General features: G+C 44.6%; 1 protein-coding gene across 1 annotated transcript in view; it reads right to left on the reverse strand.

The window, feature by feature from the left end:
- PCGF5 (polycomb group ring finger 5) overlaps positions 1-20,895 on the reverse strand; it is a 198,401-nt gene that overhangs the window by 114,174 nt on the left and 63,332 nt on the right. The window contains exons 4-6 of the mRNA XM_078642917.1: positions 12,744-12,799; positions 12,600-12,656; positions 10,388-10,527 (exon numbers count right to left, since the gene is read on the reverse strand). Of these exons, the coding sequence (XP_078499043.1) occupies positions 10,388-10,527; positions 12,600-12,656; positions 12,744-12,799 (253 nt within the window). The remainder of the gene's footprint in view (positions 1-10,387; positions 10,528-12,599; positions 12,657-12,743; positions 12,800-20,895) is intronic.

Genomic DNA, 20,895 nt, shown 5'->3' on the forward strand with positions numbered 1-20,895 from the left:
CGAATGTGAGGAAGGAGAGACCGGTGAAGCAGGTCCGTGAATGTTGGACCCGGCCTCGTGGCGTGGTTCACCTCTGTCCCTCCACACCCTGTGAGCGTAGGCCTGTACCCAGAGTCCCCTGCGCAGCCACCCCGTTAGTGTAGCCTGCAACCCGAGCCTGGTCGTCTTACCCAGGGACACCTAGATCCCCCGAGAACCTTGACCAGGCCGGCCTTTCCCGCTCCTCGCCCGGCTCCGAGCGCCTAACCATGCATGCCCCACAAGGTCCGGACGCCATCTTCCCTTCCCGACATCCCTGTCTCCCTAGGCCTAGCGTGACCCCGGCCCCAGCGAAGCCCAGACTCCAAAGGCGCGCCAGTCCCGGCTGGGGGGTAAAGGGCTCCCCGAGTGAGATAAGCCAGGGAGTTTCGATGGCACCTCCGGCCTCCCCTGAGGGGCTGGTTTCTGTCACACCTTTGGCCCTCCCCTGTGGGCCAGTTTCGATCACCCCTCTGGCCCCCCCGAGGGCTGGCTCCAGACCCGCTGGGCGTCTGGGAATTCCCGGACCCATCTTTCAATGGGATCAAAGAGCCAACCGCCGGACCTCGCCAACGACCAGCCCCCCGGGCCGGAGACCTCTGCCTGCGAGGGTCCGGAGATCAAAGAGTAGAAGGACTATAACTGGGGCCGCCTGACAACTGGCGGGCAGTTGTATCTTGGACCTGAAGCCTGCTGATCTGATCGCGGCTGACCCTAAGAAGACTCACCTGGAACCTCTGAGCCCTGCTGACGCTGTCGCGGCTCCTTCTTCGCCTTAAGGAACTGAACCACCGGAGCCCTGCTGACGCTGTCGCGGCTCGACATCTAAGACCATCGGAGCCCTGCTGACGCTGTCGCGGCTCGAGCTGAACTTGCAACCATCCGAGCCCTGCTGACGCTGTCGCGGCTCTCACGAACTTCTCCAGATCAAGCCCTGCTGACCTCGTCGCGGCTCGAGGAGTACTCTGGTCCGGCTGGACCATCGAGACCACCATCACGACCGGGCCGACTCGACGAAGGTGAGGCAGCCAGTACGACCACCATCCCGTAACCCCCGGCTCGAGGATTGAGAGCTGTGCGTGGGGTACGCCTCGTACTGTCCCAGAGACTAAAAGACTGTCCCGCTTCCCCCTTCCCGAATCCTCAGAGACTTTGTGGTCCTGTTGCCACTGTGTATATAAGAGTGCTTCCTTCATTATTTGCTTATATAAAGAACTTGTTCCTAAAACCCAACGGTGTGGTGTCTGTTCGTAGTGTGGTGTGAGCTCAGTGTGTACGATCCCAAACCCAAAGGCCTCCCCGGCGAGGACCTCACAATCAAGACTCGGCAAGTTCTGTGGGAGAGGTGGATCTTGGGGTGTCTGGGTGAGCACAACCTGGCCCTCGGAGATTGCCCCTTCTAACAGTGAACCACCACTGTCTGGGCCATTCCGGGGCAATCAGTATCATCCGCGTCCTGGACTGGGACAGCTTGATGAGAACCGTCGGAATCAGGGGAATGGGTGGAAAAGCGTACAGAAAGCTGTTCGACCAGTTGATCTATAACGCATTCCCCAGCGTCCCCGGCTGGTAGTACCTGGAGGCGAAGCCTTGGCATTTGCTGTTTTCGGCGGTGGCGAACAGATCTACGTCTGGAGTCCCCCACCTTGTGAAGACTTCTCCTAGTACTTCGTAGTTTATGACCCATTCGTGGTTTTCCTGAATCAGTCTGCTCAGTGCGTCTGCCTGAACATTCTGCACACCTGGCAGATGGGTAGCCGTTATCGTCAGTCCTCGAGCCAGAAGCCAGCGCCAGATCGCCTGCGCCTCCTGCGACAGGGTGCGTGACCTCGAGCCTCCCTGCTTGTTGAGGTAATACATTGTGGTCGTATTGTCCGTTTGTACAAGTAGAGAGTTGGTCTGGAAGGACGGGTGAAAGGCCTTCAGTGCCAAGTGAACAGCTCTGAGTTCCAGGAAATTGATGTGGTACGTGGACTCCGTCGGGGACCACGTCCCTTGAATCTGTAGGTCTCCGGAATGCGCTCCCCAGCCCTGGAGAGAAGCATCCGTCACGATAACCTGAGTGGGAATGTTCTTGTGGAAGGGAACCCCTCTGAGGAGATTCTCCGCTGAACACCACCACTTCAGAGACTGAAGAGCATGCAGAGATAGACGTATCTTGTCGTCCCAAGATCCTCTCCTCTGATCCCACTGATCCTCCAAGCACTCTTGCAACGGTCTCATGTGCAGCCGTGAATGGGGCGTTAGGAAGATACATGAGGCCATCGATCCTAGTAGAGAAGACACCGTCCTCACTGTCGTGGATGGAGTGGTCATAAGAGCCCGAGCCTTCCGAAGCAGTGATAATCGTCGCTCCTCCGAAGGAGACACGCTTGCTGACAGCGTATCGATGGAGGCTCCCAAGTACTGAATGCACTGGACTGGAGTCGGAACCGACTTGGACATGTTGATGTGCAACCCCAGCTTGTTCAAGAGAACGCACGTCTTCTGGAAGTGCGCTTGCGCTTCCGTGAAGGAGGAGGCCTTGATCAACCAGTCGTCCAGGTACGGGTAGACAAACACCTTGTTCCTCCGTAGGTGTGCGGCCACCACCGCCATGCACTTTGAGAATGTTCTCGGCGCAGACTTCAGTCCGAATGGCAGTACTGTGTATTGATAGTGATTGGCGCCGACTCGGAACCGCAGGAACTTCCTGTGTTTGTGTGCAATGGGCACATGGAAGTAAGCATCCTGGAGGTCTATGGCACACAGCCAGTCTCCCCGTTGCAGCCGAGGATAAATCTGATGCAACGACAGCATGCAAAACTTTTCTCTGCGAATCCACTTGTTTGCTTGTCGCAAATCCAGAATGGGCCTGAACTCGTTCTTGTCCTTTTTGCGAACCAGAAAGAACCGCGAGTACAGACCTCTTCCGCTTTGAGACAGAGGTACGTCTTCTATCGCCCTTTTCCTTAACAGGATATCGGCCTCCGCCTGGAGCTCGCGCAGTTGATACTGTGAGCTGACCGGAGGAATTGATGGAGGCGGGCTGGTGAACCGAAGACTGTATCCATTGCAAACAATATTCAGCACCCACTTGTCCTGAGTAATTTTTCTCCACTCTGCCAGAAAAGATTGAATGCTTCCCCCCACCGGAGCGGGTAACAGTTGCAGGGGAAGTAAGTGCTCAGGGCCTAGACCCGGCCTGGCCCTTCTGGGGCCACTGATGGCCGCCTCTGCCTCTCTGGCGCTTCTGGAACGGTCTTCTGAACTGCTGCTGTTGTTGTTGCTGCTGTTGTCCAGAAGACTGGCCACGCCCTCTGCCTTGACCACCGAACCGACGTTGGAACGGACGGTACGACTTCTTGGGCTTCTCCAAACCCACCGCTGTGAGCGTTTCGGCCTCCGCCTCCATGCGGGCCATTTCATCATCAGCGTGCTTCCCGAACAGGGTTTCGCCAGAGAATGGCAGATTGGCAACCCTTTGCTGAGCGTCCGGTTTCAGAGACGTAAGGCGGAGCCATGCATGTCGTCGCTGGTTAATTCCGTGGCAGAAACCATGCGCCGCCAGCAGAGAAGAGTCGGCTGCAGCGCTGATGACTTGATTCGCCACCAACATCCCTTCGTTCAGCACCTCTTGGAAGTCTTCCAGCTTGTCCCGCGGTAGGAGCTCCACAAACTGTTGAAGGGATTCCCCGAGGGCTCTGTCATACCGACCCAACAAGGCAGTGGCACTAGCTGCCTTCATTGAGGTCGCCGAGGTCCCACAAACTCTTCTCCCAGACGAATCCAACCACCTAGATTCCTTATCTGGCGGAACTGTGGAGGAAGGTGTGGTGGCATGCTGTTTGCGCGCCGCCGTCACAATCACCGAATCTGGAGGGGGCTCCATCCTTAGAAAGGCTGGGTCCGAGTCCGGAGCCCGGTAATTCTTCTGCAGTCTGGAAGGTGCCGCCTTAGTCACCGCTGGGGTGAGGAAAAGATCCATGGCCGGTTCTTCCAGACCCGGCACCAGTGGCAGTAACGGCCGAGACAAATGCTTCTGGTGTAGCGTCTCGAAAATGACTGATGTCTTGGGAGTGGGCACCGTCAAAGTAATGCCCAATTTCGCCGCACCACGTAACAGTACGTCCTGGAAGGACACCAGATCATCGATCGGTGAAACTCTCGTGTCTGGCGAATCCGACAAGGTCGGGGAGTAGTCCCTGGTCCCAGACGACCGGGTCCGGGAACGAGACCTGTGTCTCCTGTGGCGCCGTCTAGATCTTGTGGAAGACCTGTGACGCGAACGTTCCCTTCTCCTGGAGCGGGAGCGCGACCTCCCAGCACGTGGGCGCTCCACCGGTTTCCGTGGAGGCGTCTTCCGTGGCCTATCCTGGGGCTTCGGAGTAGGCGTACCCTTAGGAGGTGTCGGAAGCAGAGGCAGCGACACCGACCTCGGTGGCCTAACAGGAGGCCTCTCCGGCAAAGGCGCGGGCCCATGAGGTGGGACCGGCGGCGGAGGTTGCCCCGCAGGGGGTAGCGGAGGAAGTGAAGGTAGCGGCGGATTAGCCGGAGGAGCCTCCTTCGGTAGAGGTGGAGGAGTCGCAGGCCTTGGCGGTGTATATACCACCGAGTACACCGAGCCCCGTGACTTCCTCAGGGGAGGGGCCTGTGATCCAGACCCTCCAGAGCGTGAGCGACGCCTCCGACGTCCTTCACCAGATCCAGCGTGACTTTTGGCGCCAGAATCCCTCCTGCGCCGCTTAGGGGAGGTTGAGATCCTCGGGGACGCTGATCTCTTCCTGCTCGACGTCGAGCGTCGTTTTTCAGGCGTGGAACGGCGATCCCTCGACTCCGGCGTCGAACGCCGTCTCCTCGACGTCGAGTGCTTCTTCCTCGACGCCGAGCGGTCAGACCTCGACGGCGAGCGTAGACTCTTCCTCCTCGATGACCGTTTCCTCACAGTCCTCGACGCCGAGGGTCCCCTCGACGGCGAACTGCTCGACGGCAAGCGGCGGTGTCGCTTCGACGGCGAGCGCCGGTGCCTTCGTCGACGGCGATGCCTCGACTTCGACGACGACGACGTCAACGACGCCGCCGCCGGTGATCTCGACGGCGGCCTATCCAGGCCTCTCGACGTCGATCTTCCACGCTGTCTCGACCCGGGGAGAAGGGGAACACACCGTTGTCATCCCTCTCGACGTCGTCGTCGATGCTATTGACGTCGACGGAGACCGGGACCTTTTGCTGGTCTTCCTGCCTCTGGGGAGAGGGAGCCTTCCCAGCCTGCCCAGACCCACCTGCAGCCTGCAGTCGCCTCTCTTCTAGGCCTTGGAGCCTAATTCTCAGCCTTTCCCTCAGGGTCCTTGTAGAAAAGGTCTGGCAGAGGTCACAATCTTCAGGGACATGCTCTTCAGGGAGGCAAAGAATGCAGACGTCGTGTGGATCAGTCTTGGCCTTCTTCCTTCCACATGCTGGGCACTTGTCGAATAAGGCAGGCATTTTAGATCCCTAAAATCCTGAACAAACACACAGAAGTGAAAAGGAATTACCAAGAATCAACTGAGAACACTTTTAAATCCAAAAAGTGAACAAAAACTCCAATAAACCCTTGAAAAAGGGAGAGCTCAATGCACCAGGGTCCTGTAAGCAGGAGCCGGAAAAAAGAACTGAAAGTGAGAGGGACCTGCTATGCATTCTGGGATACTGGGAGAAGTTCTGGAAAGTTCTCTTAAAGGCACAGTACCCTATTTAAGCCACATAATGGCAGCCTATGGGGCTTGTCTGTCAATGCCTTCCTCTCTATCATTCCAGAGGGCTTTTGCTGTTAAAGCAAGGGAAATCTGGACAGGCTTTGCTGTTTGTGGATTTTTGGTGGAATTTCTAGTTGAAGTACTGGACAGTGTAGCCTGTGGATATAGGCTGCATTATCTGTCTTTAAATTCTCTCTTAAGTGTCTTTGCAGTTCTGCAATTTTCTGACAACTTAAGAGATTATTTTTGATTGCCGGGGTCCTCGCACATGGGCGGGACTATTCACTAGATTATGACTATACACAGAGATCCCCTACTACAGAACCGCGTTTCCAACCGAAGTATTACGTAGTTGGATTCGGACAGCCTTTCCGAGTCGGTTTGTCTGACACGAAACGGCTGTCAGAAACTGACTTTGGAGGCCAGTAGCAGGCCCTCCTTTACCCAGAGGCCACCGGTTGCAGCCCGTGGGGGTACCCATAAGACCCCTCTTTCCAATCATGCACAGTGTGGCCAGCACCATGGCATGCTCCCCACAGGGTGCAGGATTTTCTGCACCCAGCCCTACTTCAATGGGAGCCTCTCTTGTCAGTCTAAACACAGGCTCCCGTTGAGTCCGACCGAACGGTGTTCGGAATCATCGTAATCGGTCGGTCGGACTCGTCGAACCCTAGTCAGTCAAAAACGATTCCGACAAGGAGCCGTTCTGAATGCTTTCAGACCGACATCGTAATGAGGCCCTATGTTTCTTAGAACTCTCCACAAGTATATTTTACAGTCTTTTTGCATGTTGAAAATGTAATTGTTTATTGTATTGCCAACAGGGATTTTGTGACTTGTATTTGTCACTTTATCAGGACACTATACAATACATTTCCAGCAAGTCTCATTAGCTACTCTATATCTTTGAGTTAATTAGCAACACAATTTCTATTAAGCAGCATTACAGTGTGCAAGTAAAGATTGGCTAAGTATCGGATTACACCGCTTGGTACCCATATTATTAAGACTACATCTTGTCTGACATGAATTCAACTAACGTTACATCCAGATTCCTGCTGCAACATTTAATTTCAGACCAATTTGTCCTCATGGTATGTTAAGCAACAATTTATAAAGCTGCATATATAAATGAGATATACATGCATTCTAATCCTATGTATTAAATACTGAATTGCATGTTGGTCATCTCTTTGAACTTCTATACTCAAATGTTCCAAATGTTTCAAAACATTGCACCATATTCTTCCAAATAATCATCGTTTGGTCCTATCTTTTCTAAGGGTTAAGTCTTTTTGGTGAAGAACTATAGTTTTTCATGGTAGAGTTGCGAGTTAGAGTTTTTGTTACTAACTGTAACTGGCCAATGTCATGCGGTTTCCATTTTTTTCTTGTAACCATAACTTAACTTGTGTTTTTTAACATATGGTAATATGTTATGAGCAACAATAAGCTATCACTTTTAACTACAATTTTTCACTGATATTTTGATTTTTTTGATGATCGACTATATCAACTAGTTGTACAACCAACCCCAGCTATGCTCAGCTGCACGCCATGCAAAGCAGGAGGTTGGATGCAGGACCAGGTGCCCAAACATGCTTCATGTCTTTTATCTGTGAACAGTGGTGGGTGCCAAAAGATCAGGCCTATGCCCAACCACCAGAGCTGCCTGCACCTGGTAGGTATGGTAGTGTACAAAGTTTGGCCAAAGATCAGGAGCTGCAACCAAGAGCCAACCCCTGCTATGCACAGACTTCGGTCATGGGAGTGCGGGCTGAACCGAGGGCCAGCACCCAACCCACCGAAACAACTGCCTTTGGATTCTGGGGTCCTGAAACAACCCCATCTTACCAGAATAGTTGTGTAGTGCCACATCAGATCCTCCTGCAGCTCCTATTTCACTGAAACAGCAGTGCAAGGGCAAAGCATGGCAGTTCATACAGCCGAAAGGCATGCACAGCAGGGGGTTGGACATGAAGTGTATCATACAAATAATTGCAGAAATTAATTGAAAGAAAACACTGTTAAAAAGTGCTGGTCCGGCTCAAATGTACAGGACTAGTGAAAATAGCCAGTTATATTATTCAATGCGCACAACAGTCCTCACACTGTCCGCCATGCACAAAACAAAAACACCCACTTCTGAATGTCACAGGAAGATATGCAACTACCTAAAGCACAACATGGCGGGTGGTGTGTGTTATGGCATACAATAACATACACCACCCGCATATATACACACACACACACAAAATCCTGTAGTTCCTTCGATACTCTGCCCATTAGTTGGGTGCCAGTCAATGGGCAGGTTTCCGCACTTTAATTTCCCTTGCCAGAGTAGAAAAACCGGCATAAAACTGTTGTGCATCTAAAATCAAATTTATGTGAACATGACCTTGTTGAAGGGGTTACAAAGTTAGAGCTATCAGAGACATTAGTCTGTGGATGGTCCACAAACCCAGATTCATGGATTATTCACGGACTAAATAAAACAATTAAACAAATCCAATTTGATGAGATCGCTTTTTCGCCCGTTCTTGGTCTGCAGATTTAAAGCAGAGGCTGCGGTCACTAAGGCTCTGATTGGCTAGCTACAACAAAAAAGCTTCTCTTGGAGCCACCATTGCATGATAGGACAGAAGTGATACCATCAATGATGTCATTTAAAATGGCATACATGATGCAATATATGAGGTGATAAGCAGTGCATGATAGGTTATATTTATCTCACGGTACTATGAATAGAAAATGTCAGTGTTATTTCAGTAATTTCTAGTCCCTGGTTGCCAAAACCAGAAGGAGTAGCCCCAGAATGTATCATTGTACCCATTTAATTTTGGGCATTCTAAAGTTTTGCAGAAAAAAATACAAAAAAAACAGAACGCTTGAATTAATCAGGCATTTTTTGCCCACCTTTTCCATCTCAGATTAGAACGCGCCATCTGCAAATTATCCTTGGGCCTGCTGCAATAGGACCGGTACACCTCAAACCGCCAAGCCTGGTCCTCTCTGATCTGATTCTAACCGCCCAAGGAAGATTTTGCCTTAGCTGAGACACTTCAGTTAGGTGCAGCTTGGTCCTAGTGGCACACTGAACACAGGACCCACATCTCTGCATACCTGTCATACTTGGGGTGTCATAACAAAAAACATTAAAAAGTGATGGATGGAATCCTAGAACTCAAGCTATATATTACTATTGAGACCTAAGTAGGTTGAAACCAGTCTGGGGTTGCTTGTGTTCCCACCTGGAGGAGAGCTGGCCTAGCAGTTTAGGCTGGACTGTTTCTATTGGAGAAAGCTAAAGATTGATTAACATAAAAGAGGGGCAGGGCGGTCCTTTGTCTAGCATGGCACAAGGCCGAAAAACGATGGTCTGGAATGCGGCCCACAGCAATTGCCAGTGGCCGAGTTTAATTCAAGCATTCCTTCCATCACCTTGTTGTTTCTGTAGTAGATGTCCTAAGTAAGAAGATTATGAAACTGTTCATAGATCCAAAGATTTACCTTACTGGTCACTGACTCACAGGTTGCATTAGGGAGGTTGTCAAGTAGGTAGTCAATGACAACAACAGGGGCTTTTTCTACTTGAGGAGGATAAAGGAGACATCACCATTGAGGAAGGCAGCTCAGCCAGGGCATCAAGGGAGCTGGATTTTCACTCAATATTTCTGGCAAGATACGGTTTGCCTGCCCTGGACTGGTTTAATAGGAAACTCAAATTTTTCCTGGAAGGAGGTGGATGCCAGCACTTTCGGTTTTCAGTCCAGCTTTGGAAACTCCTTGCTTCCTACTTTTTTTTACAGCCTTCATGTATGTGAATAGAGCACTTTTCACAGAATAATCCCCAAATGAGGGAGCATCCGCTTTGCGGGGGCAATTTCTTTTTCTTCAGCAAATATTGAGACAACTTCCCCTTACTATCGTTCAGAGTCTTGGAAGGACAGGTTTTACATATGCTTGTGCATTGGATCAAGGCAATAAATACACTGCCCATGTGGATCATAAGTATGGTATTTTTCTGTCCACATGTAGACCAGGATTTGAATACAGATTTTTTTCTCTTTGCCAATCATGGTGACAGAGTAGAAGTCTCCTTGGCACAAACAATTGAGATTTTCCACAAAAATACTGCAAAATCAACTTGCAGTACTCTGATAGCTGAACAGAGAGCTACTTCAAGACCATGGTACCCCCAGGAAAACAACAGGATACGGTCACAGAGAGGTTAGAGGAGACCTCTTCTCTGGACGCTGTCACACATGACGTGCAATAGGAATCTGAGTTATAGTGGCCTCTGTGGGGGGGGGGAGTAGGAGGCCGTAGCACTTCCACACCATTGGCTGCAATTTGAGTTGTTTGAAATGAGGTTTATGTGGTGTTAAACAAACACTGCTGTTGAGGCCTATAACCATGTTACCTATGTACTGCTATTTTAAGTTACTGTGGATTCCCAGCCTGATGATGGGGAATGATTCAAGGACGTGAATATCTAAAATATCCAATGCCAGAGAAACGGTTTTTCTATATGTATCCTTCATTTTTGGTCTTGATAATAAATACATTAAAAAGAAAGAAGGTATGAAGCCTAGTGTTCTACCATTAAAACGTGTTTACTTACAAAGCAAAAACAAATTTCAGTCTCTACTTACCTTAACTGTGTTTTCGCCTGACTGACCATTATTTCGTAAACAGTCCAGAAAAATGGCAATTTGCGGATCACTTCTGTGATAATCTTTGTCTTCTTCATTTTCATCTTCTCCTCGTGATCTTTTAGATTTTGGACTAGCATCTGAAATAAAGTTTAGATCTATTCAATCATATCAGCTCCCAAAAAGTAACAGACTATGAAACAAATATAATGTAACAATATGAGAGTTTGAATACAACAAGAAGCATTTTATGAGTGTTCACTAAACTATTTTTGTTCTTTAACAAATTCTGATCCTCCAGAAGGTAATAAAGGAGAGGAGGCAGGGCGCAATTCCCTGTTACATAGAAATAAGCATATGAGGTTCAACCGGCAGAAGTCAAATTCCAATGGCATTGCATGTGCTATGCAAGTTGTTTCCAAAGAAATATGAGCAACATCTGCTATTCAAGAAATCCAGAAATAACATCTTAATACCAAACACCCTTTTCACAATAAGGGCAGGCCAGGAAATCAAGTGTCCCAAATTCTTTATTAGGGAAGCAGTTGGCACGGATTACACTCCCAGAGACAAACGTGAAGGGATTCCCTTTAAGCGGCTCAGCCAGACATTCTGAAACCAGTAAGGCCACACCATAGAGACACACAATATAAACACATAGAATTCAGCACCTGTGCTTAAATCATGTGACTAGACTGCAAATGCACAAAAGGCTAATGTGTACACAAGACCCAAGACTAGTAACGGGTTCAAACATATTAATAAAAGTTGTGAAAAAAAACAGAAGTGAGGAGTGTTATGAATATTTAAGATCTCATACTGTTTGAACATCTAACCACAGGAACTCAAAGGTTCTGTGGAATTTTTTTAACTCTTTAAAACTTTGTAGATTCTCAATGAAGCGTATAGGTAAAAATATAAATCTATGAAATATACAATGATGATAAATGGGATCATACAAAAAAAAGTATGACTGAGCTGACAATGTAAATTGCATCACTTGATATTTTTGTAGTGACATTTCTCCTCTTCGTTCAAGAAGTATTTTTATTTAACTAAATGATCTTTACCTTATGCCTTCATTTGCCATAGTTAACCACACCACTAGCACCCTTAAATTATTACTTAATCCCACATATTAAGGTTGGACCAGAAGCTAGTCTTCGTTAGGCCCATTGTTCTTGTTGCATTATTCCAATCTGAACAATCTTCTTGTTTTCGCTCTTATTTATAGACAGCAGTTGGGATATGACAATCAAAAACAATATGGCCTTTCTTGCGCATTTGCCACCATAATCATATGCTGATGACTCGTTCATGGACATTGCATAGGTGTTGTACTTGATTTAGAGTCAAGTGGTAATGGAACATCTTTTGATTTCTAGAAGTGCTACTCTTCCCTCTACCTATGGTAGAGGAGCTACAGTTGATCGATTCTAATGCCGATTTATAAATGACTCCATTAAGTCCAAGGATTTTCCATTACTATCAACTTCCAAATCAAAACAACAGTCGATCTAATAAAACTGCACACATTTAATAAACACACTGATATACAATCCAGACCACTAACAAACAAAAAGAAAGAAAGAAAAACAGAAAGAAACTTGTGAAGCAGCCCAAAAAAACATCAAAATATCTTCACAAGCTAACCTATGATTAAAAAGTAGAGATGGACACAAATAAAGTGCTAATGTGTTAGATCAGTAAGAAACGAAAATTAAAGAAAAGTGACCATAGCAGACATGGAGATTCAAACAACTAAAAACAGTGAAACAGAAAGTGGCGGTGGGGAAAGAAAGACATGAAAAAGGAGTTTGCCCTCACTATTATATGATTTAAAATGTTTAAAAATGCAAAACAATTAAAAGACCCGAATTTAAAAAAAGAGGTAATCATATTTCTTTTGATTCAATGTTAACCAATTATGGGCCAGATGTATCAAAGGGTTTTGCCCATTCTGTGTCTATGGGGAAATGTGTCGATACATATGGCCCTAAATTCTTAAATCTTGCGGTTCAGAACCTAACAAATGACACTTCCTGGTTTAAAAACACAAAAGCCTGAGCAGCTCTCTTTTGTTCCCCTGCTATTTGAAATTGATATCAAGTACAGTTTCTATGTATATGGAGTTAACTGAACACAGAACTTGCAAAGAAATTAAATTTCTATGTAGGAATACATGCAGAGAAAGTAAATATACTTCGTTCACCTCCATTTTCTTGAGGTCTATGTCTCTTCCAGAAATCTGTTTCACGTCGGTCCTCCTCTGTACAATAAAATACAATAGTCAGCGAGTGGAGTTTAACAGGTGCAAATAATAAATGTTATTACTCAAACTGTAGCAAACCTGTACCTTCTCGAAGTCCAGGCACCAGCTTGAAGATGATTTCTTCCAATGTATTGTCCAGCCTTTTAAGAACATTGATCAATACAAAAAATAAACTTTTTATAAGCGACAGACAAATTTAAGTGTCAAATAAAGCTCATTTAAAACACTGAAAATAAGAAATCAGACTGAGTCAGCAGACTTAAAAAAAAATTATTCTGTTTATCCATACTTCATTCAGATTTAACATTTCCTGATTGCACAACTCACCAATACGCAAGTTGTACAGTGTATTAATACAAACACATAACTCTATGATGAAGGAAAAATTACCGTGGTACTCTTGAAACTTGTTGGCAATGCCTCATAACTTGTGAGGAATACCTGCACCACATGCAGGATAGCAGACTTAATTCTCTAAAAGATGTCACTTTAAACCTTTGAAAACAAGAGCCTGCGAATCAACCCAACTCAGATTCGGATTTTCTATAAGTAATGTTATAGCATAGCATATGCTTAATAAAGGGACAGCTGGGTGGTTGTTATGAAGGGAGAGTAAGAACTAAGAATACCAGACCTACGATGAAATGTAATTTCTCCTTACTCTGGCAGTCTGGCCTTCTCCCTCGTTCCTAATTGGGAAAGGAATGGATTTCAGTTAAAAAATGACGCCTGGAGGGAGAGCAAATCTACAGGGGACCAAGTAAACAGGCTGGTGTAAATTTACTCAAAGGTTAAAAGGGCTGTCTCAGTGAAAATGCATCCAGTGTTCAATGTTTACAAAAGTTAGAAGGGGTAGCCTAAGAAGCTGCCCTACACATTTATATGTCGGTAAGTGGCTCTCGGAAGAAATCCAAGCTACCTCAGCTATGGTAGAAGAAATATCAGGTCGTATCAGATCTCCTCATAGCCTAAGCTTTTCATATTCATACGAGTATCCTTCTGGCAATGGCAGTCCTAGCTGTTTTGTTGCCCTGGAAAAACCACTACAGATAACAAAACGACAAGCTGACTTTTGAAAGGTAACCATCCCTTTCTGGTAATCCATTAGCACCAAGGAAATATTCTGTTTTGGTAGTGTTTCAGACCGCAGCAACAGATCAGGATTTTCGATGTTATTCAAGTAAGTGACAAACACATTTCCAGCAGTACTAATAGTATTAATATCAGTTTTATCTCTACGAGCTTCTGAGTAACGTGTTCTAATTTTCTCAATATATACGGAGGGTGTAGAGACTAAGCAAATAGCCCATTGTTTTTTAAATCCATTAATAACTGAGCACTCCTAGGATATCTCATCGTATAAAGTGCTCTGATTTCATTATAAGTACAAGTGATTTTTCCAGCATAGTGGCTGGCCCCTGGTCCTGGCCGACTTTAAATAGGGCGGAACTAAAAGACTGCGACCAACTAGAGGTTGGTTTTAAAATGGCAGCTCTAATATGTGCTTCTGCTGAAAAGTAAAAATGCCCACTGGACTCCGTCCGGGAAGCAGTTCAAGATCCCAGCTCTAGTGCCTAATTAAAAAACTAAAAAATCACAGGAGTAGAGGTAGTCAAAAATCAATAATTAATAAATTATTTCAGGTTAAAAATAGCAATATGAAAAATTCTGGTATTAGTAGAGGGAACAGATTCAACCTAGACTAAACTTTTAACAACAGTTAATAAAATCAATAGTTAATAAAAATGTAAAAAAAAGTGCTATTTGGCATTGCTCGTAATACAGCATAACAGCTTCACAACTAGAGCATGGTTTCAAAATGGTAGCTCTAATATGTGCTTCTACTGAAAAGTAACAATGGCCACCCAAACCCCTTCCAGGAAGCGAACAGAGAAGCCCAGAACTGCAGCAGTAAAGTGCTTAATTAAATTTTTTTTTTTTTTAAATCACAGGAAGAGAGTGGATTTGTGACATAGGAGAATCAGTAGATGGAGGTGACAAAGCTGAATGAGGCAGCACAGGTGAAGGCCCAATTAGCGATGCTGTAAAGAACGTAGGATTGGCTACAGACGAAAGAGGGGTAGCATTGTTGCTGCAGGATGCCAAAGTAGTGAGGCGATTTGCTCTAAAGTGTAAGCAGAGGCCAATGATAGTTTTAATGCTGCAGAGACTGCACTAATGTAATGGAGTAGTCAGAGTTCGGTAAACATGGTACTATGCTCTTCTTCATCTTGCACTCCCAATCAGTATCTGGAGGTTTTTACTAGGAAAAGTATCCCTTGACATTGAAACAATCTTCAACGAGCAATTCATAAACTTTGAAATATTTTATTTTCATGTTGTTCTTCTTCATGTTGTCACCGACCCTATCTTTGGTGGATGTTGAAGTCAAGCGGTTGCTTGGTCATTTCTCTCTAAGATCATTCCCAGTATCTCCTTTGTGAGGAGTCCTGGGAAATGGTGGAGGACGCAGAAATAGAGGGAGCACTCTCGTCACGTCCCTCAGATACTGTCCAGATTATATTTTCATGCCTGCACTCTTCTTCCTGTAGTCTGTTGTGTCTCGAGGTGTGTCTCGAGCCAGATCTTTTACTTTGTTCGAGATCTGCCTTGAGTACAGCTCGCGTTATGTGCACTTGATTTGGTATGAGTTAAATATTAAATTGTTGGGCTGTTTAGAACTGGGAGGTTGAGCTGTCTAGCGGCTGCGCCCGCTACTTCTACTTACCAGGTTATGCTTTATTAAAGAAGATATTTCAACTTACAAGGCACGTCTCTTCTTTACAACAATGGCGACGATGGACGCATAACCCGAGGAAGAACCTGCGCATTCAGCAGTGATTTAAATTAATTGTGCATTCCGATATAATTGGAAATTGATTATGGAATACCAGAAATTTGGAGGACAGCTCAAACGATGTAAGTCACAATGTTCATGTAACTCGGATCGATAAAAATGTAACTCTCGGCATGCTGATTATTTAACAGGGAGTGTTATAGAATTTTTATTGCTTATAATATAACACGGAGCATTGTGTTATTAAGACTTTGACTGTTGGAAATATAAATCAATTCTCACTTTGGGATAAGGATTTTGTTATATTAATACTGCCACCATTTTATTACTTCCGCCGTCATTCATACATTGAAGCCTATCTGTTTGGTGCTGTCTGACACCTTCACACTGTTTTCTGGGTATTGGCTGGAAGTGTGCAATGTGTGGAATTTTACATCGTAAAAGAAGATTGTACAACTTTTATTGACCTTTGTAAAGAGGACTCTCGTGTGGAGACGAACGTTTGGAGGTGCATCCTCTAAATATCTCAGCGTTCTACTGCACGTTTGGTTAAAGAGGCTTGTCATCACGCCATCGCGAGATTAAAAGAGGCTTGTCATCGCGAGTTTACACGGGGTCATTGTACGGGACTCCATTTTGTTTTACACTCATTTTCAACAGATTAAAGTCATACTATGCAATTGTGACTGAGGCAACGATGTTTATTCGGTGGCAATAACGATCAAATTAAGACAACAAATTAAAAGAGGTAGCATATTTCGAAGCATTTTCAACGCTTCTTCTCATCTCGTGTGTTACGGAAGCCTATTCATCAGTGACACACACACACTGTTCTCACTACGATTTTAAAGGTACTTTTAAAGTATATGTGTGTCTACATTATAATTACATTTTGAGGCGCATAATATTAGATGTGATGGATACATTATAAAATTTAATTTCATTTTTTCTTTTTGTTGCATTGGTAATGCTAGCCTAAATCAAGTTGTGATATTATTGTTTACACACTGATTAGCTGTGCCATCCTATCATATTATTGATCACATAGCCAATAGTTTTCAACCACATTATGGCCACCACTACTATGAACTTACCTGCCCCCCAGGCATTTATGATTAAAGATGGAGAGGTATCAAGCCAGAGATGGGAGGAGTGGACAGATTATCTAGTCAATTACTTGAAAACCTTCGAAAGTAAAGAATTAACTCCGGAAAGGAAACAAAAATACTCCTACACTGCCTAGGTCCTGGTGGATTAAGAGTGTATAATAGAATTGAAAAAAAGACCAGTGGTGGAAGTGACGAAAATTTATTTACACGCACTATTAATGATCTTAACGCATATTTTGCACCTACCGTGTGAAAGGCTGTACACAGATTTAATTTTTACCATAGGAAGCAGGAAGCCAATGAAAAAAATGAAGATTATATAGCTTCACTGAGAAGACTTGCTTTGTCATGTAGTTTTGGCACTTTTGAGGAAGAATTGATTTGTGATCAATTGGTTATGCATTGCAATAATCAGAACTTGCAGGATGAACTATGGATCAACGGTGACTCTAGTTTAAAGGAGATTTCTGCCATAATTTCCAAAGCTGAATTAACTTTTAGATGTGCAAAAACTGTTGTTAACAAAACCAAAATTGACAACAGTGAGGAAGGAATCAAAATTGTAAGGGTTCCAACTCAACAACAAAACCCAGAAAAAAGCAAATACAAACCAAGTTTTAAAGGAAAAAGTAAGATGAAAGAAACCTTTAATGCAAGATCAAATGTGGCCAAAGGTATTTGCTTCCGGTGTGGTAGAACTTCACATCTCGCCAATGACCGGAAATGTCCGGCACTCGGTCAGAGGTGTGCCTATTGTAAAATGTCCAGACATTTTGCACGTGCTTGTAGGAATAGTAAAAGTGTTAAGTGTATAGTTGATGAGTGTGATGCCACTGATGATAATGAGGATGACAATGTTGAGGACATTGTATGTTGTATTAGTGATGATGAATCGCCTAACCAAGGTAAGATAAGGAAGAAACCAGTATGCAATATCACTGTTGGTGGTATCATTGTAACACTGACTGCTGATTCAGGCTCACCATACACTATTATTAATAAAAAGAAATGGGAGGATCTGTTTAGCTCAAAAATAGGTCATGATTTAGACAAACCTGATATTCACCCAGTTAGTTATACTGGTGAACCCATTGATTTGGTTGGTTTTCGGAAACTTAAATTTGAATTTAAAGGGAGATCAGCTTTTTGTAAACTGTATGTCTCAAGAGTGGGTCCTTGCGTTTTGGGCTGGTGGGATCAGGGTGACCTTAGTATACTTCTTGATCCTAGTAGCCCAGACCCTGTCCTATTTATTGAACATGACAATTGTGATGACATTTTTGTGAGATTTTCCAGTGTTTTCTGGAAATGTAGGGGAATTAAAGGGATTGTCACATAAAATTATCCTGAAACATGATGCAAAACGCTTATGCTTTATTAAAGAAGATATTTAAACTTACAAGGCACGTCTTTTCTTTACAACATAGTCCATGTAGCTCGAGCTTTTCTCTATCATTCAAAGTTTTCCTGGAAGTCTTCAAACAGAATTTAAAGGAATCCGGTGCACGAGAGGAGGGAAAGCACACAATACAGACTGCATAAGGGTCTGTTTGGGCATTCATTCTCCAACAAGTGGGACACGTCACAAATAGGGATGGCATTTTGCAATGTCAGAAAACAGAAATAAAATACTCTGTCCCAAAAGATGATGAGCAAAGTTGTGTTTTTCAAAAGCAAGGACAGGTTTCTCAGAAGAATAAAAAAAAATCAGAGCTCAATGCTTTATGATCCTCTCTGCAGGAGACAGAAAAAAATAACTTGCTACCTGCAGGGCATGATGGGATTATGGTGGTAGGGTGGTCCTTCAAGTGAGCTTTAAGGGGTGAAACACTTGGTATATACTGGCCATCTGGGATCCGTGGATCCTCCGTGATGACAGTCAGATTTAAAACAAGAAAAAAGGAAATCCTGATGGACAAGGGAGCCTTTTCTTCTATTGTCCCTTTTAGATTCACAGTTCTAAATTTGAACCAGCTATTCTAACTGATCCGACTGAACAGCTGATCCAACTAGCTACTGCAATAGAAACATTTCTCTTGAGGCAGCCATTTCAGGATGAAGGCGAGGTCTCTGCATTGGACAGAAAAAGCAGAAAAGCCATATAAACGGGCAGAAGGGGCACACCTTGACCTCCTGGCCAAAATATGGATTTGTGGTTCTAACTGAGGAGCAGCGAATCACCAAAATATAAAAGATAAACTGTGAACAGCCATAGGCTAAGCTATTTCAAGAAAGGATGTTTACTGGGTGTTTGTCTGCTCTTTCTGCTCGTGGCAGGCTGGGCTCAGCGGTCGAGCACAATGGTGAGATGGCCTTTTGAGGCAGACTTAGCACACAGCCTGGTCAAAAGCCATGCTCTGTGGTAAAGACCACTTCTCACGCCTGAAGTCAGCACGCAGCAGGAGTTGTCCAACCATGGGAGGTGGAATCAGGGTCTGGTGGGAGGTCAAGCCTTACAGACAACTCTCCAGCACAAAGCTAAGATTTGCAACAGTGGGGTGGGTAAATATTTTTACCAAATGTCGAACACGTTTTTCTACAACCTGCCAAACTACTATAAGCAGGGCAGTTATGGATCTAACACCAATAGCATCCTACGAAACAAAGCAACAATTTAAAGCCGATCTCTGTTGGAAAAGGTGAGCTAATCATAGGAATAAGGATAAGCCCCAGCAGGCCGAAGTACAATGTCCTCGTCCACTCATCCTCAGGTCACCATATTAAAAAAAAATCCAAAACATATCTGCTTGTCACTAACCTAATCATATATAATATAACTTTCACATGCTCCAGCTTCTACCTATACCTATTCAAATGGAATCCATCTCTACTACGCTGTAGTATGAAGGGTTCTTCGTAAAACACTCTATTACTCACTCTGGTTAGGGAGTGATAAATACATCTGTTAATTAGTTCAATAAAATATAAGTAAATACATAAATAAATAGAAACATTGGAAAGTGCAAGTCTCCTGATGAAATTGCAAAATCCTCAGATCTAGATATAGAACAGGGATTGTATGAAACAAAAGTGTAGATGGAAGTTTGAGTCTGTACAAAACGCATGCCGTAGCAATACCTGCCATTGGTGCATCAATAAGAGTCCTTTTGGATTTAATATTGGAGATCAAAAGGTCTATGTCGTGAACCTTCGTGGAGAAATGAATCTCGAAACAGGATGATTTGAGGTAAGTTTAATTCTAATGCACAACCTGGCATCCGTTGTTGAATTCGTGAAAGATATCACAACTAAGTCTACTATTGAAATGTTAGAGGATCTCTTTTTGCAAGAAGGTGTTCCACATATGATTTTGACTGATAATGGCACACAGTTAACTTCTAATGAGATGAGATGTTTTTTTGAAAAGTGGGGAATTAAACATTCTTGCACTTCTCTTTATAATCCCATGGGCAACTGTATTGTAGAAAGGTTGAATAGATTAATTAAAGGCACCATTCAACTTGCCTTAGCCAATGATTTATCTCCCAGACGACTTGTTGAGGAGATGATTTGGTCCTATCGCACTACCATTCATAGTGTTACGCAAAGGTCACCTTTTCAACTGATGTGAGGACACCTTCCAGGTTCCAGATTAGTACCTGCATGGTTGAAGGCTTGGGTGCGTTCTGGAGGTGAAAGTTTTCCTGATGTTGTTTGTGCTAAAATTGCGGTAGGTGATTGAGTTAAATTGAAGTCTGGCAGAACCAAAGCTGGTTTGAACAAATTTAAGGGCCCTTTCTGTGTTGTCAGCGTGGGTAAGTTATTTGTTGAAGGAGGTGAGAGGTGGAATTTACAGAGAGTAGCTTTGTATCAGAAAGGAGGATCTTGTGTCAGACAAGCATTTGAGGATGATGAATGTTCTGGTGCCATGTTTATACCTGATACTTTCTCCAAAGATTGTTCTCAACTGTCCAGTGAAACTCTTTCTCATGATTCGCAGGATGGGGGCATGAGTGATGTTAACAATTCTGAGAGTGGTAGCAGTGTTAGTGTGGGGCATAGGACTCATAGACCGCCTATATATCTCAAAGATTATGTTACTTTTTAAATTTGTTTTTTTTATCTTTTTCTTTGTTGTGGTTTTGTTTTTGTTTACTAAGGAAGAGGATGTGTTATGATGTCTTCTTAGAGGTCTCGTGAGTATTGCATGTTTTGCATTCTGTATTCTGTTGTTCTATCGAATGTCAGGCTGAAGGCACTCAACAGTTGTTAGTTGCACTGGACTGTCGAGGTGGTCGGATGCCAGGTTGTGCATTAGAATTAAACTTACCTCAAATCCTCCTGTTCCGAAATTCATTCCTCCATAAAATTTACCATGAAGAAACTTCGA

The sequence above is a fragment of the Lissotriton helveticus genome, chromosome 5_1 (assembly GCF_964261635.1).
Source record: "Lissotriton helveticus chromosome 5_1, aLisHel1.1, whole genome shotgun sequence".
Taxonomy (NCBI): domain Eukaryota; kingdom Metazoa; phylum Chordata; class Amphibia; order Caudata; family Salamandridae; genus Lissotriton; species Lissotriton helveticus.